Genomic DNA, 27,072 nt, shown 5'->3' on the forward strand with positions numbered 1-27,072 from the left:
AACACTTCCGGGGCGAGGTGACGTCTCTAGTTCCTTCCTCCGTGGACTCCAGGCCGGGGACCGGTGGAGGTTCTTGGGACGGCGAGCAGTGACGATTGCTAGGCGGAGACGGCTCGATGAAGAAAGATCTAAGAAACGACCAGGACTGGCGGGTGCGTGCTCACCTTACTCCCACTTCCGGGCTTTTGCCTCGTCGGGAATGCTGGGCGGAGCGATTGGCCCGGTCCGGCCCGGCCCCGCGCGCGGGGTGGGGCCGGGCGGGGGGCGGTGCCGCGCTTGCGGCCCCCGGGACTGAAAGACCGGCCTGAGCGTGAGCCTCCTGCCGCGGGGTTACTCTCGGGCCGTCATCCTACTCTTCACCCTTCTCAGGTGGTGTTTGTGAAGGAACAGGTGATTGCTTTAGTAATGTCTTCAGTATTGGGCCCCTGTTTACATGGATGTAAACATCCTCTGCCCTGACGTCTCTGATGAGCACCACACCTGTTTATCTGACTGCCTTGTCCGTGGTCACTGAAATTCCACGTGTCTAACTGGAACCCTTGTTTCACTCTCCTATCCTAACCTATTCCTCCGTCAGTCACCCATTTCAGCGAATGGTACCATCCGATTGCTTCATCCAAAACTGTAGGTAGGAGTCATTCTTGGGTCCTTCTTTTTCTTCACTTCTTACGTAACTGTCTGTAAATCTTGCCAGCTCTACTTTCAGGACAAATGCAGAATCAGACCACGTTACGCCTTTGTTCACAACGCTGGAATTACTTGGCATTGCAAACTCCATACCCTGACCTACAGGGTTGTGCTCTCTCATCACTGTCCTGCTTCTATTCTGACTTTCTTCCTGTTTCTCTAAAAGGCAAGCGTCTTCCCACTTTAGGAATTTATACTATTTCTTTTGCCTCTGCTCCTAAATCCGCATGGATGGCTCCTTGTCATTTAGGTCTCCGCTCAAACATCAGGTCCTTAGTAAAGCCTTTCCTGGCTACCCGATCACTGTTTTATTTCATTCAACAAATATTGTATTTACTGACATTTAGCATCTCCTATATGCCAAGCAGTGCTAAGGATGCAGAGGTGAGCAAAGGAAAACTCTTGCTTTCTTGGTGCTGGTGATCCATTCAGGAATGAACAGACAAGGTGCAATCAGAGGAGTGATCAAAGGGATAGTAGTAGAAGAGATGAGAGGTGGTGGTGGGAGGGGCTGCGGAGGGGCTTTGGAAGGACTTTGACTTTATCAGAGTATGTTGAGAAGTCTTTGGACTACTGTTTAGTAATCTCTCTGGGGAGGAGGGTAGTTAGGCTATTGCAATAATTCAGTCAAGAGATCATGGTGGCTTGGGGTGTCTGGGTGGCTCAGTCAGTTGAGCGTCTGCCTTCCGCTCGGGTCATGGTCTCGGGATCCTGGGATCAGGCCCGGCGTCGGGCTCCCTGGTTGGCAGAGTCTGCTTCTCCCTGTCTCTCTGACCCTCCTCCCTGCTTGTGCACTCGCTTGCTGTTTCAAATTTAAAAAAAAAGAAAAAAGAAAAGAAAAAGAAAAAAAGAAATGATGATGGCTTGAATGGGGTTGGTAGTATATCCATTCTGACAAGATTTGGCCACACTAGCGATTTTTATATTTTATATTTTTTCTGTTTATTAATATGGGGCTTTCTTGGTTGTTATGTCATCTAAGGGGTGGAATATGCACAGCTCTAAAATTAAAGGACAAAAAAGAACAAAATGTTTATAACTGAAGGTGCTAGCACGCAACTTGGTTGATTTTGGTTGTACCTGGTGTTTTTCTGGTATCATTTACCTTAAACGTTTGCAGGGCTAACCCCTAATTGAGGTTCCTGCTCAAATGCTGTTTCCTCAGAAAGACTTTACCTACTCTCTGTTTTTAAGAGCCCCTCCATCACTCCTGATTCCCTACCCTGCTTTTTGTCTTCATGGCCCTTTTTCCTGTCTGACTTTTAAAATTTAATCAGTACATACATTTGTTTACTTTCTGTCTCTCCCCACTGGAATATAAACTCCAAGAAAGCAGAGACTTTTTCTTTCAGGGCTCTGTACCCATTGTCTAGAACAGTGCTTGGCATAGAGTAGGTGCTAAACAATTATTTATTGAATGAATGGGTGAATGGATGGATGGCTTGGGCTGCTGGGCCTATGCTCAGCCTATGCTCATTTGCCTCATTGATTGATTCGTTTCAAGTTTACTTCAAGTAGTAATCAAAGACTGACATTGTTGTTTCTCCCTTGCTTCCTAGGAGGTAGTTCACTGAAAGGAACCTGCCCCACTACGGCAACCAAACCAGATGCCTTCTTTCACTTCACCAGACCAAGGAGATGACCTGGAGGCCTGTGTTTTAAGATTTTCAGACCTAGATTTAAAAGACACAAGGCTTATCAATCCCAGTAGCAGTCTTAAAGCAGAGTTAGATGTCAGTACAAAGAAGAAATACTCGTTTGCCAAGAAAAAGGTAACATTGCTGTATTGCCGTTGATGGTTCGGGATTGTGTATGTATAGTTAATTTGGGTACATCTTTTAGTAGCTCATCAATCATTAGTGTTTTCCTCCAGGGAGTAGAGGGTTAGTGAGACAGGAGGCGGCTGCCATGTTCAAGGTAAGTTCTAGTCAGGGTCATTATCCAGTGATCTTAAATCAGTGCCGGGCAAAGAAGAATCATGGGCAAGGGGTGGCTCTGCAACACACGGTTGAGTACTTGAGGGCAGATCCTAGACAGATGGGCTGGGTTCCTTTTCCCACCGAGGGTTAGAATCACAGGAACCCAGAAGACCTTGTCATAAGGAGAACAGACAGGCTGGAAGGTAGTTGCCATCTAAGACTCCTGATCTGATCTAGCTGGCTGGATTCTGTTGGTTACGAGAAGGATAGAATAGCCCAGAATGGTTGTGCACGCTTACTGAGGACAGTTGGGATTGGACTGTAATGGGAGGTCATGTTGATATGCTGCTCTTCTATTGACTCCAACCTCCTCCTGTGGAAGCTCAGAGGAAGGAAAATGACCCGACTGAGGACATGGAATTGAGACTTAGTTTTCTTACCTCCAGTTTGCTGTCCTTCTGCAGTTAGCTTTTGTTGGCTTCATGTCCATGAAGAATAGATGTCTCCGCTTATAACTTCTTATCCACCACCCCTCTGCCCTTACCTCACATAGATGTCCTTGAAAATGAAACCCAAAGGGTAAGAGAGGTTTTTTTCAGATATTATCGTGCAATAATTTCAGACTTAGAGAAAAGTTGCCAGAATTGTATAGAGGACCCTCATATCCCCTTTGCACACAGGCTCCATTCATGTTTCATCAAGTGTCCCAAATGGATTTTATAGATCTACTCTGGGGTCACGTGTTACATTGTGTCATCATGTCTTACATCTTTAATCTGGAGCACTTTCTCATTTTTTCTGCCCTGAAACCATGACCATGACATATTTGAAGATTACATGAGTTATTTTGTAGAATATCCCTTTGCTTGATTTTCACTCATGTTTCCTTACGACTAGATTCAGATTAGTGCTTTTATCAACAAGACTATCACACAAGAGATGCTGTCTTCATCTGGCTACAGTCTGTCAGGTGGTTCACAGTGGCAGTTTGTCCCATTACTGGTGATGTTAACTTTGGTTACTTGATTAAGGGAGTATCTGTTGAATTTTTCTGCTATCAAATTATTTTTTTCCCTTTTAATTACTCAGTATTTGAAGGGAAAATGCTTTGAGACTGTGTAATTATCTTATCCCTCATCCAGCTTTCATCTACTAGTTTTAGATTCTTTGATGTTTCTTTCCTCAGTTGATTGTTACTGTGATGGTTGCTAAAGGGTGATTTTTCTAATTGCTTTGTTCCTTCCAGATTTAATGTTTGGCATTCTGCTGTAAGGAAGAGCTTTCTCTTATCCCGACTTATTTGTATCTGTGTGGACTCAGGTTACATTTTATTTGTGGAATTATAGTCCATTATGTGATTATTTATTTTGATGCTCAGATCGTCTCAGATTTGGCTGAGGGCCCTTTCAAGCTAGTATCTATGTCCTTTTGACTTTTCCCATCATTCTTTGAGCATTTCCTCACTTTCTGACTCAACAAGGTATTCCAGGCTCATCTTGTATTTTTCCTGACCCATCCCTGGAATCAGACATTTCTTCCAGGAGCTTTGGTTCCTTCTAGTGGAGGACTGTCAGAAACCAAAATCTGGAGGCTTGGCAAGCTCACTGCTACTAAATGTTGCATCTCCCAAGATCTCTGGTGTATGGAGCTAGGAAAATATATAGATAAACACACAAATGTCTATATGTACCACACGGATAGTTCTATATTTACTATCTCAATATTAACCACACTGAGCACATATCAGTACTTTCAGTTCCATTCCAGCCTCACAGTTTTTCCTAACTCTCCCTTTCCGATATTTATAACTTCCCTATTTGATGAGGTTTGGTGAGAAACCTAGTTCCTATTAGTCCTAGCGTATTTCCTTATTTGCTTATTCTCCTATGTAATCAATGTACCCAGCCTGCCAAGCTGCCTCCCTTCCAGGGCCTGCCTTCCCCTTGTAGGCCTCACCCACCTCTGAGCTGCCATCCTGGCACTGGCCTGTCTCTCCTTGAACAGACTCCACGTGGGCCCTAACTGCTGCTGGGCCCTCAGTGCCTTGTTCACAGGCCTTAAAAGACGAGATAAGATTTGAAGATCAAAGTTTAATATGAAGAAGCACTTATGTTGACATACATGCTATCTCCTCCCCCCCCCCCCAATTTGGAAGGATTAACTGCAAGAAAGTCTAAAAAAATGCTCTCCAGTGTAATTGGAGATGCTTCAGTCTGAGAAGGTCCAGATATAGCTGTGTGCAGCTAGAGGATGGTCCCACAGTGATACTTCATATCTGTTACCAATGCTTAGGGTGCCCATTTGGATGCTTTAAAGTAGTCTCCAGATGGGTTAAAAAAGTTAAAAAATACACATACATACATGTATATATAAATGGCTCCCTTCTCATTTGACCAGAAGGGAGCCATTGTTGAGAGGCTGATAATCATAGATCCCATTCAGCCTCTGTTTGTACATCTGAAATACTACAAAGTTGGAAAACATGACAAACTGGGACACAATTTTTGATAACTCTGATCAACAGAAGGTCACTAAAACCACTTACAAATCAGGAAGAAAATAAATGTCACAATAGGAAAATAGGCAACAGATATGAATAGGCAAGTCAGACAGGAAGAAGGAATAGATATGAAAAAATATTCAGCCTTACTAATCAAAGACATGCAGGTAAAAACAATATCTCTTTTGCCTCGTAGTCAGGTCAACACTAAAAATATTGACAATAAAAAATTAAATGCTGATAAAACTTGATGCTGTGGATAAAATGTCACCTTGGTGAGCATATAAACTGATACAATTTTTCTGGAATTCACTGTTTATCACAATTGTTTCAAAAAAGTTTTATGTTTCTTATCAAAAAAGTTTCATGTTTCTTTACCCCAAAAGTTTTATTCTAGACATTTATTTAAAGTAGATGGTTAAAGAGGTATGGAAAGATGTATGCATGGGGTGCTCATTCAACATTGTTTATAATTGCAAATATTGGAAACAAAAAAATGGCCATTAGTTAGGAATTGGTTAAGATAATTATGGTACATCCATAGTTTTCTGTTTAATTTTTTAAAATAATAAGTATAAATCATTTTTATAAAAACAATACAATTATTTTCCAAAAAACAAGTCAAAACATCTTGGTATATTTCTTTCCAGTACACTTTTTAGATTATGTTGTATAAGCAAATTTGGTCCATTGTTTTTCATTTAACATTATATCATAAACATTTTCCCACATAATTTAAAACTAGCTGCTCAGTATTCCATAGTAAGTATACTCCATAATTTCCTTGACCATTTCCTTTTTAGAAATGAGTGATAGTGTTGTTTGTAATGTTTTACTAATACTCGTCTGAAATTCAAGCCCTTTCCTTAAGAACAGCCCCTAACAGGGGCGCCTGGGTGGCACAGCGGTTAAGCGTCTGCCTTCAGCTCAGGGCGTGATCCCGGCGTTACGGGATCGAGCCCCACGTCAGGCTCCTCCACTATGAGCCTGCTTCTTCCTCTCCCACTCCCCCTGCTTGTGTTCCCTCTCTCGCTGGCTGTCTCTATCTCTGTCAAATAAATAAATAAATAAATCTTTAAAAAAAAAAAGAACAGCCCCTAACAAATTTTAGATTGAGGTATAAAGTTTACGAAGAAAACTGTCACTCTCAGAAAGTTCTTCTATAGAAAAATAGGACATAAAACTAGAAACCCCTGTGGAAAGATAATATAAGGGACTCACTGAGGCTTCTGCCGGCTTTAAACTTAAGGTTAACAGTGGCATATTTGAAATGTAATTGCAGGCATTTGCCCTTTTCGTCAAAACCAAACAAGTTCCAGCACATACTCCTGAATGTAAAGAAAAATGGTGGAAATGCTGTCAGCAGCTCTTCAGAGACCGGATCAGCATCCACAAACATGTGGCAACACAACATGCTGATGAGATTTGCCACGAGACTGCTTCTGTGTTAAAGCAGCTGGCTGTGACATTGAACACCTCAAAGACCCTTAGGTCTGAAGACAATAGGAAGCCTCTGAAAGAGTACTTACCCTGTAATCGTGAAGTGTCCGCTTGGCTCCCTGATATAAGCTGCTTTAGCCCTGATGAGCTGATAAGGTCAGAATTTCATTCTGTACTTTGGTTTAATTTTAAAAGTTTTTCAGTCACAACGAGACACCACTACCTATCCATGAAGATGGCAAGATCTTTCAGGCACAGAATTTCTCTGTGGGCCTAAGCTAGGCCAATAACCACACACTGTGTATTACAGAAATAGTAGCATGTACCCACGCAGCTGGCAGAGTTCACTGGGTTTCGGGGAAGGCTACATTTAACCTTCTGTAGGGAGAGGTAATGAACAGAACATTGTACTATTTTTGAAGAGAAATTGGAAGAATCAGAAATGTGAATGATCCTTCTACCCTGAATAATATTAGAGCTTAAGAAAGGGTTTTTGTTACCAAATGTTTTCTGAGTTGACTATGTTTTAGAAAGGGTGTTAATAGAACTGGGGCGTAGGATTAGAAGTTTAGATCCTGCCTTTGAAAAACTCACCAAATTATATTACAGAATTCTAGAGGACAAATTTCTGATTTTAAGCAATTCCTTAACTATTTGGTGAATAGGAAATGTCCAAATTTAATTTTCTTTTGTCATTAGCATTCAGTTTCCCCTGCCTTTTGAAAAACTCACCAAATTATGTACATTGTTATGTATTCCCCTTGTTTATCAAGAAAAGGAGCAAGTTAGAGAATTGAACTTGGAGTCAGAATTGGGCTAGTCACTAAAATTCTTGGTACCTTTACCTTTTCACCTCTAAAATAGGGATAATGATGCCTGCCCTGCTTACCGCACAGTGTTGCTATATGAACTGTATAAAACGAGGGTGGTAAGAGCACCACTGACCTATAAAGTGCTGTACAAATATGGCCTTTTTGTTTCTGTATGGCCCTGTGCCTCAGGGAACTTGCTTTCTAGTGGGAGAAACAAAGAGAGGATACATGAAACAATTAGCAGATGATATGAGGCAGGCTGCCTCATTATCAGTTAAATTGTGAGGTGCAGATCATAATTTGTTACAGCAGTTTAGAGAAAGGAAAGTAGGTTCCAAAATAGATAAAGCTTCCGAGGAGAGTGGGCCCTGCAATACGATGAGGGTACTGATGAGAAAGTCAGATTCCAGAGTTGGATGGGACTTTAATTATCATCTACCATAGCATTCTCTAAAGTACGTTCTATGCAACACCGGTTCTGAAGGGTGCTAACAGGTATTGAAAAGAGGTGCTAAAGACAAGGAAGGTTGGGAAGCACTGGCTTAAAATGTTCTTTATTGTAGGACTTTTCAGAGCCTTCAATAGATACGGGGCTTTCACTGAGATTCTCAAAGAGGGAGATACTGTCTGCAAGGTTTCTCCGAGGTGTAATTTCATAGACTAGAGTCAGAGCATACTTTGGGAAATGCAATTTATTTCTCTTCTCTGGTTTTACACATGAGGAAATCTGTCTCAGAGATGATAAGAGAACTGCCCAGGTCCCACAACTAGTTAATATAAGACAGCACAGTACAGCAGAAAGAGTATGGATTCTAGTGTCAGAAGACCGTTGTCCAAGTCTTGACTGTCATTCTGTAGCTGTCTCACCTGGAAGGAATTGACCGCGGTTTACTCAGCTATAAAGTGGGGATAATAATCATCCTTCTCATGGGTAAGAGGGTTACACGAAAAAATGGAAGTGAAACCTTCTTGTATGATGATGAAATGAAGAAATCAGAGTAAACTCACTTTTTGTAAAGTAAGTTGGGTGCAGATAATGTCTTCTTCAGAGCAAATACTGACAGGAGTGGCTTCTTATTTCAGAACAAAGTTAGTCTCCATCTCGGCCTTCCCTCTGACACTGCCTGGGTATACTTTGTGAATTGCGGCTTCTTTATGCCAGTGACTTAAATGCTTTTCCTGTGGTTTTCTTCTTCTAGTGGCCAGGACAGTGATGGAGGAGAGGTCCTGCTTTATTACTGCTACCGTGACCTGGAGGACCCCCACTGGGTGTGTGCCTGGCAGACAGCTCTGTGTCAGCACCTGTCCCTCACGGGCAAGGTAACACCTCCCACACCCCATCCTTCATGGGACACCTCTTGTCTCCAGTTTGGTTTATTGAGGCTGTGCTGGAGACAAAAAGGATTCACTGTTAGGTTCTTAGAAGTCCACGAAATCCTGCTAGGCTTTTAAGTGGACTACCAAATAGTATTAACATGGCCTTTTATGATAGTATTTAATGGACTAAGAATCAGGAAGCATTTTCTTACAGAGCAAAATAGTAAGTATTTTAGGCTTTGCACAAAAACTACTCACTCCTGCTTCTATTAAACCCTAAAATTGTGTGTGGAATTATGAAGAAATTACAACAAATACAGTGGGGTTAATTATGCAATATTTCTTATCAGTTGTCTAGCCATTGTATATTGTTTAAAAACTGAAGTGTAAGTCTTCATGGTCTTGCCTGTTAGATATGCTGTTCCTTGGTAGAAAATTCCTATAGTTTGTACTCAAGAAGTGTCTAAAATCGTTTGTTGATTTTTTAAAGACTTTATTTATTTATTTAGAGAGTGTGAGCAGAGAGAGGGGCAAAGGGAGAGGGAAAGAGAAACTCCACACTGAGCAGGGAGCCTGATGCAGGGCTTGATCTCATAACTCTGAGGTCATGACCTGAGCTGAAACCAAGAGTTGGATGCTTAACGGACCGAGCCACCCAGGCACCCTGATTTTGTTGATTTTTAAGTCCATCTAGTAAATTATATCTGTTTCCTAAACAAACAAACAAACAAAACCTACTCAGCCCTGCCACTGTAACATGAAAACAACCATAAACAGTAGGTATAAGAAGGGGTATGGCTGTGTCCTGATGAAACTGTATGCAGAAGCAGATACAATTTGCTGACCCCTGGCATTAGGAAATGTTCTTGATATGTTAGCTGGAAAAAAATTCACAGAACTATATATGCAGTATGAGTCCAAGTTGCTCCTTAATTTTCCTAGAACATGCCAGAGCCTTTTACCAGTTTGTGGTATTGATGTTTGCTGTTCCCTTCTCTCTAGAATGCTTTCCCCCTAGATCTTTGCTTGGCTCATTCCTCTCTTCAGATCTCTGCCTGCGTACATGTTATCTCCTCAGAACTCTGATCCAAAGTAGTCCTCTCTCTAAATCTTATCACCTCCTTCTGCTTGGAGAATATCAAAGAATTTGTTACCATCTGAAGGTATAATACTTGTTTAATTTGTTACAGTCTGTCTCCCTAATAAAGTCTTGGTGAGGACAACTTTGTCTTAATTAATGGATGTATTCTTAGTGCTAGAATAGGGCTTGGCACAGAGCAGACAATAAATTTTTGGGGAGTGTTGAATAAAGGACTGAATATATTTCATTTGTAACAAAACCACAGGTGTTTGTGTATAAAGATGGAAGGTAGTAGATGGCAAAAGGTTAATCATGATTCTGTCTGCATGATAAGGTTGTGGATGGTTTTTGTTATTTTCCTAAAACAATCTTTTTTTTTTTTTTTTTCTTTAAAGAGAGGTGGGGCACGTGGGTGGCTCAGTCGGTTAAGTGTCCGGCTCTTGAATTTGGCTCAGGTCATAATCTCAGGGTTGTGAGATCGAGCCCAGGGCTCTGTGCTGAGTGTGGAACCTGCTTAGGATTTTCTCTCTCCCTCTCTCCCTGCCCCTCCCCCACCTGGTGCACAAGCTTACTTTCAAGCTCTCTCTCTCTAAAAAAAGGGCGGGGTCGGGGAAGGGGGAGAGGGAGAGAGAGGGGCTCCATCTCATAACCCTGAGATCATGACCTGAGCGGAAATCAAGAGTTAGATGTTTAACTGACTGAGCCAGCCAGGCGCCCCTTTTCTAGAACATTCTTGATGATTACATATACACACACACACACATATAGACATATATTTATATGTACATATATATATATATCTGCATACAAATATATATGTGTCAAAACAGAGAGAGAGAGATGATACACTTTTGTAAACTTAAAAGGACATGAACTAGGTTGGCTCTGAGGTCCCCTTGGGGTATGACACTGTACTATCTTAAGCCTATTCTTTTCCACAGGTGTTTTAAGTCCCCGAGGCAGTCATTTGATCAGTGATATTTTCCACACCCATGTTTCCTAACAGATGGTGCCAAAAGCTTCCTTTTACCTCATTCAGTTCATGATCACGTCCTGCCCTTTCTATCTCTGCAATATCCCTTGCCTCCATTCACTCCCTATCCCCTTCCACCACCTGAGACCAAGTCCCACCCTCTCTCGTCCACTTCAGTAGCTTTTAAGAACTTGTTCTTCTGTCGTTGCCTGCCATTTAATCCATTCCCCACCCTGCAGCCAGAATCATCCTAAAAGGGAGATTAAACACTGCTGCTTAGAAGCTCTCAGTGGCTGTCAGTGCATTTAGAGTAAAACCCAAATCCTTAACATACCCTTAGGTTCCTGCATGATTTGGCCCCTTCCTACCTTTTCTCCTTATCTGATGTCATTCTTCACTCACCATACTCCAACAACATGGTCTTTCAGTTTTCTGGAGCCCACAAAGTTTTTTGTTTTTTGGTTTTTTTTGTATCTTTGGGCCTTTTTCCAGGCAAACTGTCTTCAAGGAACTCTCCGACACCCACTCAGTTTCTCCTGTAAAATTTCTACTCAATTTTCAGTTCTCAGTTTCAATGATACTTCCTCAAAGAGACCTTTCTTGACCTTCAGTCTAAGTTCATTTTTCCCAGTACACTCTCACATAGCATCCTGTGGTTTTTCTCATAGCTCTTGTCACTTGGTAACTTTTATCTTAATGTCTGGGACCTCCCCTAGTCTGTAAGCTCTAAGAGGGCAAGAACTTTTTTTCTTTTAACTGCTAGATCCCTAATTCTTAACACAATTCCTGGCGCATAGTAAAAAAAAAAAAAAAAGTAGTAAACATTTGTGGAATGAATACCTTTTAAAAAAATTTTTATAGTAGGCTCCACGTCCAGCGTGGAACCCAATGTGGGGCTCTAACTCACGACCATGAGATCAAGACCTGAGCCAAAATCAAGAGTCTGACACTTAACTGACTGAGCCACCCAGGTGCCCCTGGAATTAATGACATTTATTGTCACCTCTATTTAGAGAACACCCTGAAAGATGGATGTTCTCACGGTGAACCTGAATGTACAAAATATGAAATCAATCTCTTGTTTGGGGGACAGATTTTTATTCTTAGCCCAACCTGAGGTGAACTAGCAATGAGGGTCCCCACCCACGGGGTGGCAGCACCTGTCTGAATCTTAGTCTAAATCCTTAGGCTTCAATGGTACATGCCCAGTTTACTGAGGTAGTTTTCCGCTGATGGGAGATTTGGCAGAATATTGGCATTTAGGTAGAGAAAGAAGAGAACTTGAAAATTCTAGAAAAGAAGCTTCTGATTCCTATTGCTGTATGTTCCTTTTGCCTCAAGAAATCGGAGGGGACACACTGGAGGCTTCGGAAGAGAAAAATTACATGATTTGGAATGAGTAAGATCTGGGTTCGAATCCCAGATCTACTGCCTACCAACTCTGTGCCCTTGGGCATGTTACTTGATTTCTCTGAGCTTCTGTTCCTTTTCTGTCAAATGGAGATTATGATATCTACCTTTCAGGATTATTAATATAAAGCCCCTGTATCATAATAGGTGCTCAGTAGATGGTAACTGTTGCTCTCCATCCCTGAGGTATAAGGCCTTCCTCACCAGGGAGCCACTTTGAAGTTTGTCTTGAACAATCTTAGGGATTAAAAGTCAAGTAGTATATGAGTTGAGGGATTGCTCTGCCACAGGTATACAGGGGTTAGGTGTGCTTGTCCTTTATTTGGGTTTTGAGATTAAAATATCATGGGAAAGAATCTACCAGCCACGAAAGCAATTCAAAGAGAATATAGCATTTGAGAAGCCAGAAAACCTCTGAAATGGATATACATTCATTTGTTCAACAAATATGAATGGAGTACCTACTTGGCAGACCCTGGCGATGCAGCAGTGAGCAACAGAGACACATACCCCTGATGGAGCTTGCATTCCGGTGGGTGGGTTCGCAGCGGTGTGCTCCCCCAAACACTATGCAGAGGTGAGCTCACAGGCATTCCTAGCTCTCCGCTGTGCTCTGACGTGGGTAGTGTCTCCTCAGCAGTCCTCTTCATTGTTGGTTCTCTTCTATCTCTGTTTTATCAAGGTGAATAAATTGGGGTTCAGAGAAGTGAGTTAGTTTTCTCAGGGCTGCATAGCAAGTAAGTGGCAAAGCTGAGTCTTGAACATAGATCTGCTGACCTGGATTTAGGTTATGCTGAAATTTATTTCTTTGGACATTGGAGAGCAAATGGGGCTTTCCAGAAGTTTCATACATTCCATTCTCTCGTCCAGTACACATCTGTTGAGGACCTCCTCTGAATGGTGGGCAGTGCCATTTTAGAAAGCTACAAGTCTCTTCAGGTGGTAACACTTTTATTGTGTCTCTGCTTTTCCCGTTAAACTCATGGACACGCACAAGCATATTCTGCCCCAGGAAGATTAAACTAAGCCAAGAACAGGCTGCATTCCCTTTCTCTCACCATCTTGTGTCCCAGGTTCGAATTGCTACAGAAGGAATCAATGGGACAGTTGGTGGAAGCAAACTGGCCACCAGACTCTATGTGGAAGTCATGCTTTCCTGCCCATTGTTTAAGGACTATATGTGTAAGGATGATTTTAAGGTAAGAGAAATTGAAAATAAAATGGATTTAGAGCCATTTGCTTCTGCCTCAGTGCTGCTTCCTGCCCTAGGCGCTGAAGAATAGAGCAGTGTGGAGATAGCAGCAGCGCCCGATAAACACCCTTCCCCGCAGGCTGCGAGGCAGCGGCGCAGAGGAGCATGCGCACTGCAGTGGCTTATGAGGTCGCCACGTGGTCTTGGGCAAGTTAATGCCCTCCTGCATTTCAGCCTCCCTTGTAGAATGAGGACATGACAGTTGGCACAGTCTAACTCTAAACTAGATACGTTGGCTCACTTGTGGCTATGTCAGGGCATCACTGTGTTTTTAGTAAACCTGGAATTACAGGACCAGCACTTCCTACCACATGGGGGATAAAGCTGTTGCTCTCACAGCTGAGCGCCTTTGTTTGAGTCACCTTGTGCTTTGTCATAGCAGGTGATGAAGGTGGGGACTACGTTACCTAGTGTTAGTACTGGCGGTGGTAGGGAAAGAAAGGCTATTGGTCCAGAGCAAAAGCTAGGATGTAATCTTATTTAATGAAATCACTCAGTGGTGTTTCGGTTTTATAGTTAAATGCTTATAGCCATAGAAACACCTTTTCAATTTAACATTTCTGTACATGGTAGGTGTGTAATAAATACTTATTAGTGTTGAATTATCTGAAACACGTTAGGTCCTAACTCCATTTCCCCATTTAAAACATTAATTCTTACTTTGAGGTTTCTTAAGACTTCACTATCATATTATTACAGAACAGATACAATTCTTGTATTTGGCACGTGTCTTATATCTGGAGATGGGAGAGTAAGACTGTGTTCTGTTTTGCTTCTCATTGGCTAGACCAGCAAAGGAGGGGCTTGCTGTTTTCCAGAATTGCGTGTTGGTGTATTTGAAGAAATTGTGCCCATGGGGATAAGTCCCAATAAGATCTCCTACAAGAAGCCTGGTATGCTTGCTTTTAGAAGAAACATTTTGCTTTCCTGCAGAGGGACAAAACTTGATATGGAAACAAATGTGGAAGTCAGACACTCTGATCAGCAGTCCACTCTTTAAGTAGCTCTGGGTATGGAATTTAATAAACGAAGAAAAAAGAGACAAAAAACCAGATTCTTAGGTACAGAGAACAAACTGGTGGTTGCCGGAGGGAAGGTGGGTGAAATAGATAAAGGGGATTAAGAGTACATTTGTCATGATAAGCACTGCGTAGTGTACAGAACTGTTGAATCATTATATTGTACACTTGAAGCTAGTATAACATTGTATGTTAATTATACTTATAAAAAATAGCTCTGGGGTCGCGAGCCAGTGGGTTATTCAGTGTTTAAACTGGTCTCCTCTTCGGTGCTATGGTAGTTGAAGTCTTACCCCTTAGAATGCTCTCTTATTCTTCCTGATGATTTGGCAAGAAGTTGTTTTCTTGTTCCAAAGATAGCAATCTGGGAAGAGTATAATTATTACTTGTAAATAGTTCATCAACTGAATAACGCATAGGCTTTTTGCTACAGGAAGCAAGTGGCTTTCAAATCCAGAGCAGTTTGTTCGCAAGTGCTCTAGAATGTTCTCTTCCCCTTCTTCCCCATGGTTACCATAGATGGTTGAAAGACATTTGTTTGGTGGGGTTTTGTTTTTACTATGAAAATTTTCAAACATTTAAAAAAAGTACAGAAAATAATACAGTGAACTCACAGTACCTGTCATACAGCTTCAGCAATTGTTCATTCATTGCCAGCTTTCTTCTATACCCTGTCCCCTTCCCTATCCTGGATGATTTTGAAGGGAATCCCAATGTCATGTCATTACATTCATGAATATTTTAGTAGAGACCTTTAAAAGATAAACATTTAAAAAAATAACTGTAAAACCATTATTACATCTAAATAAGACATTTTTAATAGTAATTCCTTAGTATTATCAAATATCTAGCCAGTACTTAAAATTGGCTAGACCAGCAAAGGAGGAGCATGCTGTTTTCCAGAATTGTGTGTTTGAGTATTTGAAGAAATCATACTCATGGGGATCTTATAATTTTTGAGTTTGTTTTTATTAGGATTCAGGTGAGGTCCACTTATTGTGGTGGATCCCTGTGTCTCTTTAAGTCTCTTTTAACCTATATATTTGCCTCCCTCTTTTTTTCCCCCTTTCAGTTTATTTTTTGAAGGAACTAGGTCATTTTGTCTATAGAGTTCCCACAATCTGGTTAAAGCTGATTGGATCTCCTCTGTCCTCTGTATTTCCTATAGAGTGGTAGTTCAGTGCTGTCTAAGAAATGTAACGTGAGGCACATATGTAATGTAGCCAAAATATTTCCATGTGTAATCAGTGTAAAATACTAATGAGATATTTTACCTGTTTTGGCTTACTAAGTACTTGAAATCCTGGATCTGTGTCACCCTTATGCTGGCACATCTCTGGCCACATTTCAAGAGCCTGATATCCCCATGTGGTTAGTGGCTCTTCTGTTAGGTACCTCATATCCAGAGACTTAGTTAGATTCAGATTTGACTTCCTTTTTTCTTTCTTTCCTTCTCTCCTCCCCCACCCCAAGACTGCCTGATAGGTAATATTGTCTTCTTTCATCAGGAAGCACCAAAGTCTGGTTGTCTCTGTTCACTTTCCAATATGTAGGTATTTAAAAGAATGCTAGGGGTTAAGCCAGAGGGAAATGGGAGTAGGATACAAACATCCAGGAAAAGACTCATGCACGAGGAGAGAAGGGCCCAGAAGGGCTGTGTCTGCACAGTGTCCTGACCTCAGCAAGATGACTAAAGAGCTCTTTCTTGGTGCTACAGACCATAGCTTGGGAGGTTAGGGGAGAGTGGGCTTCAGGCAATGCTGGGCTGCTTTCATTTGAGCCATGTTGTTCGAAGGCATCTCTTTTAAACATGTCCCTATGAGTCCCTGTCTAGTCAGGTCTTTGTGGGCGCCAGGACAGCAGCAGCGGGGAGCAGGTTTGGTTCCCCATGGCGCCCTGTCTGTAGAAGTCTGAGCAGATTTCCATGCTTCCCATCACAGTTTTGAACCTCCTTTTGCACCCGCGTTTTGGTGACCTTGTGATTAGGTGATAATAACAGATCAATTCTGGCCTCGTTACATTCGCCTTACAATTCTGGGTTGGGCAGATGGGACTCCAGATTCCTTGGCCATGCTCTGGGGCCTCTAGCCCCACCTGGGTAGTCAGCAGCTTCAGGTGGTGGTTGGGGTTCACCTCTGAGCAGAATGAGGCTCCTTTGGTGCCATCAGGCTCTACCACGAGTGGTGACTGCCATCCCCAGAGCCCTGTCCATGAGGGATGGTTACTGCCCACTGCCAAATTCACCAGGAGTTCCTCACAGTCGACTGGGATGTCTGGGCCTCCAAAGATACAGGAATATTTCTATTCTGGAGAGTCGAGAAGGCCTGGGACCCCACCAGACTGAGGTGTTCTCCTTTAATCTCCTTGGATTTGACTTCTTTTCTTCCTCCCCTTTCTCTCCTGACTGCTTTAGCTTTTCCCTCCTTCTCTCCTGCCCTGCTCTCGCAGGTGTCACTCCTGCCGTCGGCCCCTCCCACCCTTTCTTTCACTCATGTACGCAGACTTAGACACATTCTTCTTACCCTTTTGTATTTTTAAAGAACAGTCCAACTTTATTCCACAAATTTATACTCTCAGCTGCCTGTCAAGGTTCTTAGCCTTGAACTTGGGCTTGCCTTTGTTACAGTCAAAGCCTATAGTCAAGCACATACATGCCCAGGCTCCTCCATGTACAATGAAAATAGAACACTGGCCGTATAGTGGACCAGCAAACCCACCTGACAATTTAGATCCCAACTGTCTGGCTTTTATCACTGTTTAGACCAAGTAGGAGAATGGAAAATTCTTTGACTAATCATTTCTAAACCTCCAGGTCTCCATAGCACTTATCTTTGGAAGAAGGAAAGTGAGGATATCTGGAATCACTAAATAATTTCATCATGGTCATTAGTGTTATTTTCAGACATAATTGCAATTACGAATAAAGGTTTGGGTGGAAGGAAACAGCAACATCTAAGTCATCAGGCTGGGCTAGCTGTGAGTAGATTTTGTTTTTTGTTTTTGTCTTAAGTAAATTTTTGGTTTGGTTTTAGGAATCCATTTATCCCCAGGTGAATTTCATAAAGAAGTAGAAAAATTTTTGTCTCAGGCAAATGAAGAACAAAGTGATACTATCCTACTGGACTGCCGAAACTTCTATGAAAGCAAAATAGTAAGTAAGGATCAGAAGTGTGTTCAGTGAAATGGTAGGTCTCCCCCTCCCCGCATCATGGCATGTTTGCCCAGTGATGCCGTGTATGCCTACCTGGGGCCAAGTCACCTAGATCTCCCCCCACTGCTAGCAGCTTCAGAGAAATCCCAAGCCTTTGAACTCAGGATCTGGTGAGAAAGTCTAAGAAAGAGCAATTAAAGACATCTCAGCACATAATGTACTTCTTGGCTCCCATGTGCCTACCTTTGACATGTGTCGAGGATCCTATCAAGTTGGCTTTGGGCAGCTTCTCCAGTTCCCCTGAGGACTCTGGAAAAACGCCCACCAGCCTTGTTTCTGAGTTCCAGATCTTGAAGTTGAAAGGTCAGAGTGTAGGATGAGAACAGCAGCTAGTGAGTGCTGCCTTGCCAAGGGGCTCTGAGCGGGATCGACACACACTTTGTTCTTACCAGGTATGTTTTTCTCATCGTTTTCCTTCTGCTTCTCCTATATCGTAGGGACGATTCCAGGGCTGCTTAGCCCCAGACATCAGGAAATTCAGTTACTTCCCTAGCTACGTTGACAAAAATCTAGAACTTTTCAGAGAGAAGAAGGTGCTGATGTACTGTACAGGGGGCATCCGTTGTGAGCGGGGTTCAGCCTACCTCAAAGCCAAGGTGAGTTAACATCCTTGGGGGCATATGGGCGTGGAGGTAAAGAAGGCTCCACCAACAGCGTGTGTTGAGCTTTCCACCCCCCACCGTCATCCCCTCTCCCCACCCCGGCCTGTCAGGGATTTATTTTTCCCTTGAATGGTTCCAGCATAGAGTTTGTAAGCACAAAATCTGAAGTTCTTAAATCTCAAGATGTGGGAAAGCACTTCACAGTCTTAGAGACTCATCAAGTACAAAAGGGAAAGCTTAGTTAACCTCTCCCTTTTCCTAATCCTACGCTTGATCCTGAGAAGAACAAATTCACATTACATGTTCCAACAGGTGTCTTTCTATATTTAGGGGGCAGCAAAAATAGCTGGGCTTCCCAGGATCTAGTGAAGGCCCTGACTGCTGTCATCACCTGCCACTCATCTGTGAGCGTCTCACCAGTCTTCGCCTGTCTCCTCAAATTCCCTCCTGTTTTTGCTCACACAGGGAGTGTGCAAGGAAGTGTTCCAGCTCAAGGGCGGCATCCACAAGTACCTGGAGGAGTTTCCCGATGGTTTCTACAAAGGGAAGTTGTTTGTTTTTGATGAGCGTTATGCCTTATCCTACAACAGTGACATAGTATCAGGTAGGTCAGCAAAGGCTGGACCCTAAACTCCTGATCAGGCACACCCTCTGTATGAACCATTCTGGAAGGCAGGCCAGTACTGGTATGTGAAGAAGACAACAGGGAAAAGAAGTAACGTAGTATGAGCATTTCCCAACAGAGCTGGAGATGCAACCGTGGAGCAGGAATCGGGAGCCCGTCCTGGGTCTGGGCCTCCCCATTTACTAGTTAGGCAAGTCTTTTACAGGGTGATGATGTCACTTGCTCTCCCTGCGTGCTGGGAGTCGAACTAATAGGCTGAAACAAGGGTCTTAACCAGGAGTTGTAGAATTTGGCAGTTCTGTGTGAATTTGGATGGGAAGATAATTGTATCTTTATTTTCACCACCCCACACTACATGTAGCACTTCCTTTGATTGTTAATGTAAGCAACAAATCAGTAATAGTAGATGCACCAGTGATTTTGTCATCAATAGAAACACTATTTTCATATATTATAGTTGCTACAGACGTCTCCAAATAGCATTTGTGTTCATCATTATCTCAAAACAGAAGTAGTTATTAGCCCTCCACCCGGTCTTCTTATTTGTTAATAAATATCTTAACTATATCACAGATTCTTAAAAATGTTTTGATATTTTATATTTCTATATAATTGGTTTCCTTTGTAATCCTATGTATTTTAGTTTAAGAACCTCCAGTTTAGGTGGTCTGTAGACACATGTGGTAGGTTAGGTATTTTTGAGTGGTGGCTAGGGCATTCCAAGGTGGGAACCGAACCCAGGGCCAAGCCCAGAGGCAGGGGTGGTCACAGGAGGGTGTGAGCACAAGGGGCCTGTGGTTTGACTGTTAAGTTCTCACAGATGTGGAGTACCAGATGAGGTCAGTAAAAGGAGGATGGAAATAATCCTTAGGAAAAGTAGCTCTTGCCCCTGGATGCCATGGTTTTAAACAGGAAAAGTCATAGGCAGACAACCCCAGGGGCTGTTGTAATTTTCTAGAACTCCTGTGATCAGGGACTACGATTGAATTACCACTGTGATAATGAATAAGATTTGAGTAGGAGTGCCTTCTCTCCTTTCTTCTTGATCTTTTTATTAATTTTAATGGCCTTGTATTTGTGTCTCTTATTGAAAGCTACTCGAAATCTGTTTTGGAGCTAGATGGAGTATAAATTATAAGTAAGTGGAAATAGTGGATTTGAGAAGTGTTACTGAGGAAACGTTGGCAGGATTTGACGGGTACTTGCATGTGAGTGTGAAGGCGAGAGAGAAGGCCCAGAGGTAGCTTAGATAAAACTAGTCAAGGAGATTTGAAGAATGATGTTGTTGTCAATGCTAACAGGAAGTCAGCAGGGAAAATAGGGTTGAGAAAATAGATAATGGGAGTTTTTTAGGAATCAGGCGGTCGCAACCGCAGGAGAGCCCCAGGCTTGGGGAAGAGGGGCGTGGACTGCAGAAGCTGCATATAGGTTTGGGATTGTTTGTATTCACATACGTTTCTCGCATGAAAAAGGGAATGATCTAAAAAGACCATTGAACTAAGGGGTAGTTGGCTAGCTTTGGAATGAAGAAACAATACCACCTGTGTTCTAAATAGGAAAAAGAAAAAAATGAGTCACTGAATTTGGAATCAGGAAGATAATTCCCAGATGACCCCCCCACCCCCCAAGTAGTGGGGTGAGGGAGCATTTTTTGTTAGAGGACAGGAGACTTACTATTTAGAAACCTTCCCAGGCCCAACAGGGTATATTAGCTGCTGTGCTAAGAGTTATATTTAGGACCTGGAGAAGTGCCTGTCTGCACTTGTACACGTGTATGTATGTGTTTGAAATTAGGGCTTTTCTTTCTTCCCCAGAATGTTCATACTGTGGAGCCCCATGGGACCAGTATAAACTCTGCTCAACTCCCCAGTGTCGCCAGCTCATCTTGACCTGCCCTGCTTGCCAACGACAAGGAGTCACAGCCTGTTGTGTCACATGTCAAGACAAAGGGAGGAGGCCGGCTTCGAGCCCCACCCAGAGCAGCTTTAAAGAGGAATGCGAGTGTACAGCCCGACGGCCACGCATACCCAGCGAACTGCCACGGCAGGTGCGGCTCCCCGGGAGCCCCGAGCCGAGGCCGGATGTTGGGGAGGATGGGCTGTGCGTATGTGAGCAGCAGCATTTCCCTAGGCCTTCACAAAGCTAGTTCCCAGCGACCACACATTGGAGAGGATCAGAGCTGCAGCAACAGAACTTGAATTTGAATGCTGGCAATGCCGGCATTGTAAACTGGGTACCATACTGGCCACCGTAACTTCAAAGGGGCCGGGAAAGGGAGTTGGGTGCTGACCACTTACCTGGGACATTTGACTCAGAAGATTCCAGAGCACAGAAAAAGGTGGTGAGCTGTGTTGGATCCTAAAGCTGCTGGGGGGGAGAGCCGTGAGCCTGGTGGCCAGGTCATGCCCTTTCTATGCCATGCAGCAGGCTGGTAGTAGTCATTTGTCTTGTCAGCAGACCTTTTGATCCTGGTGGCAAAAGCATGAAAGCTATGCCCTGGAGGAGGGCTCCTCGGAAGCAGGCCACTCCTGCTACCTGCCATCCCCTACCATCCACTCCTACCCTCATCTCTCTGGCAGCCTGAGAGACTAAGTCAGGATCTGCAGACCAGCATTTGACTTGCCTTACGCTTTTGTAAATAAAGTTTGACTGGAATAGCCACACCCATTCATTTACATATGATAAATGGCAGAATTAAGTAGTTACAGCAGAGACCTTATGGCCTGCAAAGCTGAAAATATTTGCGATCTGGTCCCTTTAAAAAAAATTGCCATCCCCTGGTCTAAACCCCACAGCTCACCTGATGGAGCAGGTGGCCTGAAAGGTGGCCCACCTTCATTTTTTACTGATTTGGTTTCTGTGAGCTATCTCCCCCTGGTAGTCTCCCCAGTCCCCACACTCTTAGCTTTTAAACATTCTCTTTGAAAGATTCAGTTAGCTTGAGGACACTGATGTTTGGGCAGTTTGGAGATGAACGTCCTGGGATATAAGACACATTTTGAGTGAGGTCATTCGGCCCTGCCGGGGTGGTTTCCCAGCCTCTGGCCAGCATGTCACATGCATGTCCATGTCACACTAGCCACAAGAAACACGTACACAACCATCCATAGACCAACAGATTTAATATCATATTGCAGTTTCCAGTGATGCAGAATACAGCTGCAGTTGTGTCTCAAGGAGAAGCCTAGTGGGGCTGGCCATCCCGACAGTGTGGTGCCACACCCAGGCCGTCTGCAGCCTCAGTAGACACTCTTCCAGAGTGGTGAGGCCCTGGCTCCACCTCTGGTTACCCTGTACCGGCCACATCATGACAGTTCAGTGTGCAAGACTTTTCCTTTTTCGTCAAAAGCCTCTGCTCAGTGCTCTGCAGCTTAGTCTGTGCTCGTCAGCTCTTTGGCCCGTCCTTTATCATGAGATTTGCTGAATCACTCATGAAAATAACTCCCAAGCAACAGAAATGCTAGTTTAACTGGCACTGTGGTATATTAAAAGGCACAAGGGCATTGTGGCTTAACATTTTTGCTGGATCCCAAGAGGTGCACATGATGTTAAAAAGGGATCTGGCAGAAACACCATTATTACATTTTCAGAATAATCATCTTGGGATGGTTTGGCCAGGGTTTCCTGATTCCTTAGTATCTGGATTTTCTTCACCGTTGGCCTTCAGAGGCTTAATTTACAGGCATGAGATCAGTGGTGACTTGTCTAATAAGTGATGTGACACATGGTTGGAGTCCGTAAGCATAGCTGCGATGGACTAGAAATTTCTCTGTCTAGTGTTTTACCTCACATAAGCCATTGGACCACTGTGCAATGTGAAAAGGTGTTTTCAAGTATTTGGCCATAGGTTTTCACATCGTTGAGGCTGGCATTCAATAAGGAAAAAATTCTTTCTGGTTCCAATAATAATGTAAATAAATCCCAGATGTTCGTAAGAACACTCAGGGAAATGTTTGTTGCCTGGGATTGGTAAAGAAAGGATGGTTTTTGAAACTTGAAATTCCACCATTGGCTTTTTCATCATTTCCTTGTATCCAGCAAAAGGAATCGCACGTTCCTGGGTTCCTGGCAGAGCTCTGTGGCTTCAATCTCTCTTTCTTGAAGGACAAAATTGTGTTCCTGACCCAGTAATCAATTTGGCAACTTTAATCTTGAGGTTCTTCAAATTTAAAGTAGGGTTAATAAGAAATGATCTGTTTGCTAAATACCTAAGATCAAATTCATAATAAAGCATTTATAATGCCTCTCAACCATGCGGAGAGTGGGCCGCTCCTGTCCCACATCCCGAACACCCCTGAAACACCACGCAGCAAGGCCGCCGAAACTGGGCTCCCAGGGCTAAGTCCTGCTGCTAGAACATCTTCAGTACGATCTGTCGGTTTGGGGTCTTCTTAGTTTTTAAATAATAACCAGACTGAACTTCTGTGACTAAAGAAAAACTTCACATTAACCATAGTTTATAAAATTTTCATCTACAACCACTAGTTACCTAAAACCTTAGTGCATAAAGAACTGAACCACGAAAGGGTTTTGTGCCGGCATTTTGCCTTCTGGTTTCCACGGCAGAGCACAGATTCTCAGTAGAACATGTGCAGTTCAAAGGCACGGGCGTCCTCTCCACACGCTAGACGCCACTTCGGACCTTGGGAATGATGGGCCCAGTCAAGTCTGCAAGCCTCCTCTTCCTCACTGGAAAGGAATGGAGAGAAGAGATAAGCCGGTTGACCCTGTGCGCCGGGAATCACCTCCGTGGCTCTGAGAAGGCCCTGTGAAGCTTCTCGCTAACTTTCTGGTTGGCAAGGTCTGAAGCCTGTTGTTTCTAAAGGACAGTTACGTGTGAGTTGTGTGAGGGCCCGCCCACTGCTCAGCGTTCCCTGATGAGGGTCTGTGGTCGTGTTGACTCATTCATAAATTCCTGCTAAGCCGCTGACCGCACAGGCATAAAACCCACTTTATCCACCTCCGCTGTGTTTGCTTTGTACACCAGAGGCCCCGCGGTTAAAGATCTTTCCTCCCGCTCAGATAAGAGCTAAAGGTCAGTTGATCTTAATGAGAGTAGGGTCTTAACCTGCTGGAATCATATCCCACAGCTCTTTCTCAGAGCTCCTGGCCTGCCTCCTGCCTTGTTAAAAAAAAAAAAAAAAAAGTTTCCACCCTGAAGATTACCCTGCAGTATCTGTGTCTCCTTAGTGTTAACCTTGACATTTTCCCAGGGGCAAGACAACAGAAGCCCAAATACTATCCACGTAACGAAGTAGGTAAGTGCCGTAAAGAGGAAAGCAGTAGCCAGTAGGTTGCAGGCTGAAGTCACTACTTGCAGGATGACGGAGAGGGGGAAGGGGTCCTGTGTTGTAACAAGGGAGAGGGTTTTGAAATGAATTTCAGTGTCTGCAGATGAAGCCCAAGCAGCGAGCTAGATCAGCCACAAGAGAAAGGTCCAGAAGTCCGTGGAATCGGTAGGTGGCAGTCAAGGAGGCTGCTGGTGCAGCAGGGACAGGTAGCTATGGCCGAAGAGGGAAGAGCTCTGTCTATACTTAGATGCCTTCCAGTTCCCGAGCTGAGCCGGGAGACCTGCAGCCACCAGATCGCTGCACACGAGCTGCAGCAAGAACCCGGTCCGCTTGTGCAGGACACGGAGCAGATAGAGCAGAACCGCCCAGCGAGGAGGGGCTTGTGGCTGGGAGCCGGGGCGCACAGCTCACCCAGTCTGGGGCCTGGAATTCAGTCTGTCCCGAGCTCCTACCCACCCCTCCACCCCTGTCAGAAGAGTAATGAGTGCAGATGGGTGGACTGTCTTCCTGGAGAGAAGACACTGCGTCCAGCCCAGGCCCTGGACACCATCAGAACGTCCAGCAGCTTGGGAGCAAAGGTCAGGGAACAAAAAACCAAAACCCAAAGAGCAGAAAAGTTTCGCCCAAAGTGACCAGAGGGTTTACATGAGCCAGATGCTTAAGTCTCACCACGCCAGCTAGGCAAGCATGCACATCTCTTTTACACGCAAGACCTCACGGGGGCCCTACCACCAGTTCTGGAATGTCAGCGTTGTTACCTTTCCCATGTTACGGGGGAGCAAAGTGTGGCAGAGGCTACATTTCGTGCCCGAAGCAACAAAGCTGGTACTGGACAGAACCAAGGCGGGTAGCTCACCTGGAGCCTGAGTCCAGCACCTTCCTCAGTACAGTCTGGGCTCGTCTACATAGCGCTTACACAGCAGATTCTCACAAGGGTAGCAGCTCCTTTCCCCGGAGAACAAAAGGGAGCTACGGCCCCTAAGAGCTAGCAGCAGAATCAGGACGGGAACCTGAGTCCCCAGCCCATGGTTCAGGGTACAGACAGGGATCCCAGGTTTCCCACCCCCCCTCCCCAACATGCCCTCATTTTGTTCCCCGGGCGGGAGCCATGCAGCTCCCCCAGCACTGCCTCTGACGGGGGTTGGACAGGGAGAAGGGCAAGGCACGTACTCACTCAGGTGTTCTTCTCCATTTTAAGGAAATCAAGGCCAAGAGAGGGAAGTGAGTTGGCCCAAGTTATGGTGAATAAGTGATGGAACTGGAAGCACAAGCCAAGTCTCCTGACATCTTCCTTCAATTCAATCTGTTTTTTACTTCCATTAAAGCAAAGTCCTTATCATTGCAACTGCCAGGCTTGTTCACTGTCTGAGCCAGAAGGAATCTCGAGTCATCTGGACCAACCTCTATCCGCTACTCGAGCTCCTTCCACCACTTCTTGCCAAGCTCGAACACCTCCACCGTATCTTCGGGAAGCATTTTAAATTCATTTGTATGTTCGATAGCATTCACGGAGTGCTATGATGTGCCAAGCACAAGGACCAGAAATAAAGATCTAGCTTAACAGGACTCCAAGCTATAGCAACAGTGAGTGTGATGAAATATTATAGGTACCCTGGTAGCTCCCTATCAAGTATGAGGCATAGTGACTGCTGTGGTCAGAAAGACGGTGGGGAACGTGTGCACCGAATCCGGAAGGATAAAGGGGTAGACTGAGAAGGGAAGCGGAGAGTTAGGAGTAGGGGCCCTCTACAGGGGTACTTTGGCCTGGGTCACTGGGAGGCACTCGAGCTCCCGAGACCAGCTGGTGCTAATACGGGGTGAGAGGATGGCCTGTCAGCAGTGTCGACAGAGAAGTCCAGCAGGGCCTCACCATGAGGGGAGGCGGGGGCACAGGCTCCGAGGTGAGACTGCAGCTCAAACCCCGCTTCCACCCATTGACTGCAGGTAACCTTAACCTACTTCCCTGGACCTCCACTTCCTTCCTATAGAGTGGGGATAATAATAGGCTCTAACTAACCCGGTTGTCGGGAGCCTCACGTGTAAGACAGGACGTGTTCGCAGTAGCGCCTGGCACACAAGAAGTGCCATGCACGTGTCAGCTATGATTACTCAGGGACGTGGGAGCCATGTCAAGAACTCTCACCTGAGAGCAGTGGGAGCCCAGCAAGGGTACTAAGCAAAGTGACAGAACAAACTTTGGGTTGGGCACTCTGGGAGAGATGCTGGCCAGCCCACAGAAGTTGCAGGACAGGAGGCAAATGTGCTGAGGGCTTGACATGAGGCAGGGCAATGGGGATGGCCAGGAGGGGACTGACTGGCTGGGGTGGGGGTAGCATATAGACCGAGGTCTGGATTCCTGGCTTGGATGGCTGGGAGGAAAGTAATACCCTTTGTATAGTAGTTTTGGGGGACGATGATGAAATTGACTTGGGGTACACGGTGTCTGGGATGCTTGTTAGAAAAGTCTTCCTTGAGAATACAGAAGAGAGAGTTTCCCAGGAAGGGGTAATTCCTGCTTTGAAACATGTTAGCCCTCTTCCCCACCCCGCCTCCACACGTACAATGGTCTTAACTTGGAGTTAGCAGTTCAGATTTCATTAAGTGGAGAGAGCTTCAGGGACAGATTTACAGGACCCGAGAGCCACGCTCAGCCTCTCAGCTATAAATAGTGTAGAGGTAGGAGTCATCTGAGGTATCGCTGTGAGAAAACGTGGATGGGGACCCACGGCTCCTCCCTGACACCACCGTGCCCGAGCAGCTCAGTGCACAGGATGGGAAGGACCGAAGGCACGCCAGTCGAACGGGGCCCAGCAGGCTGCACATCTGCAGAGGCATTGGCCGACGTCCGGCCTTGGGGATTGAAGATCCCCCAAGGAAGAGCCCACGCACTGCAGGCAGGCCAAGCCCACCCCTGAGGCTGGCTACGTGCCAGG

At 44.5% G+C, this 27,072-nt stretch overlaps 2 protein-coding genes across 4 annotated transcripts in view; one reads left to right on the top strand and one right to left on the bottom strand.

Annotated features, from left to right (window-relative positions):
* On the top strand, nt 1–26,425 carry TSTD2 (thiosulfate sulfurtransferase like domain containing 2). Of its 2 annotated transcripts, XM_045780518.2 has the most exons (11): nt 1–152; nt 2,247–2,459; nt 6,389–6,702; nt 8,558–8,678; nt 13,213–13,338; nt 14,179–14,284; nt 17,443–17,561; nt 18,059–18,217; nt 18,689–18,827; nt 20,663–20,895; nt 25,338–26,425. In XM_045780518.2, the coding sequence occupies exons 2-11, from the start codon at nt 2,295–2,297 to the stop codon at nt 25,362–25,364; spliced, it is 1,509 nt and encodes a 502-aa protein (XP_045636474.2). In that variant the 5' UTR covers nt 1–152; nt 2,247–2,294; the 3' UTR covers nt 25,365–26,425. The 2 variants fall into 2 exon arrangements, with proteins under 2 accessions (XP_045636474.2, XP_045636473.2); XM_045780517.2 differs by lacking the exon at nt 25,338–26,425 and having other exon boundaries at nt 20,663–21,511.
* Nucleotides 21,954–27,072, bottom strand: part of TMOD1 (tropomodulin 1) — an 84,249-nt gene continuing 79,130 nt past the window's right edge. For both annotated transcript variants that reach the window (XM_087869537.1, XM_045780520.2), the window contains one exon: nt 21,954–23,537. In XM_087869537.1, coding sequence (XP_087725663.1) covers nt 23,535–23,537 — 3 coding nt within the window. In that variant the 3' untranslated portion in view covers nt 21,954–23,534. The remainder of the gene's footprint in view (nt 23,538–27,072) is intronic.

The sequence above is a fragment of the Ursus americanus genome, chromosome 18 (assembly GCF_024610735.1).
Source record: "Ursus americanus isolate L20-20 chromosome 18, mUrsAme1.1.p, whole genome shotgun sequence".
Classification (NCBI taxonomy): domain Eukaryota; kingdom Metazoa; phylum Chordata; class Mammalia; order Carnivora; family Ursidae; genus Ursus; species Ursus americanus.

Excerpts from the sequence above, each read along its gene's own strand:
- TSTD2 (XM_045780517.2), top strand. The coding sequence starts at position 2,295 with ATGCCTTCTTTCACTTCACCAGACCAAGGAGATGACCTGGAGGCCTGT. Across the intron at positions 6,703-8,557 it reads AGCCCTGATGAGCTGATAAG|TGGCCAGGACAGTGATGGAG; the intron begins GTCAGAATTTCA and ends TTCTTCTTCTAG. Across the intron at positions 14,285-17,442 it reads GATCTCCTACAAGAAGCCTG|GAATCCATTTATCCCCAGGT; the intron begins GTATGCTTGCTT and ends GTTTGGTTTTAG.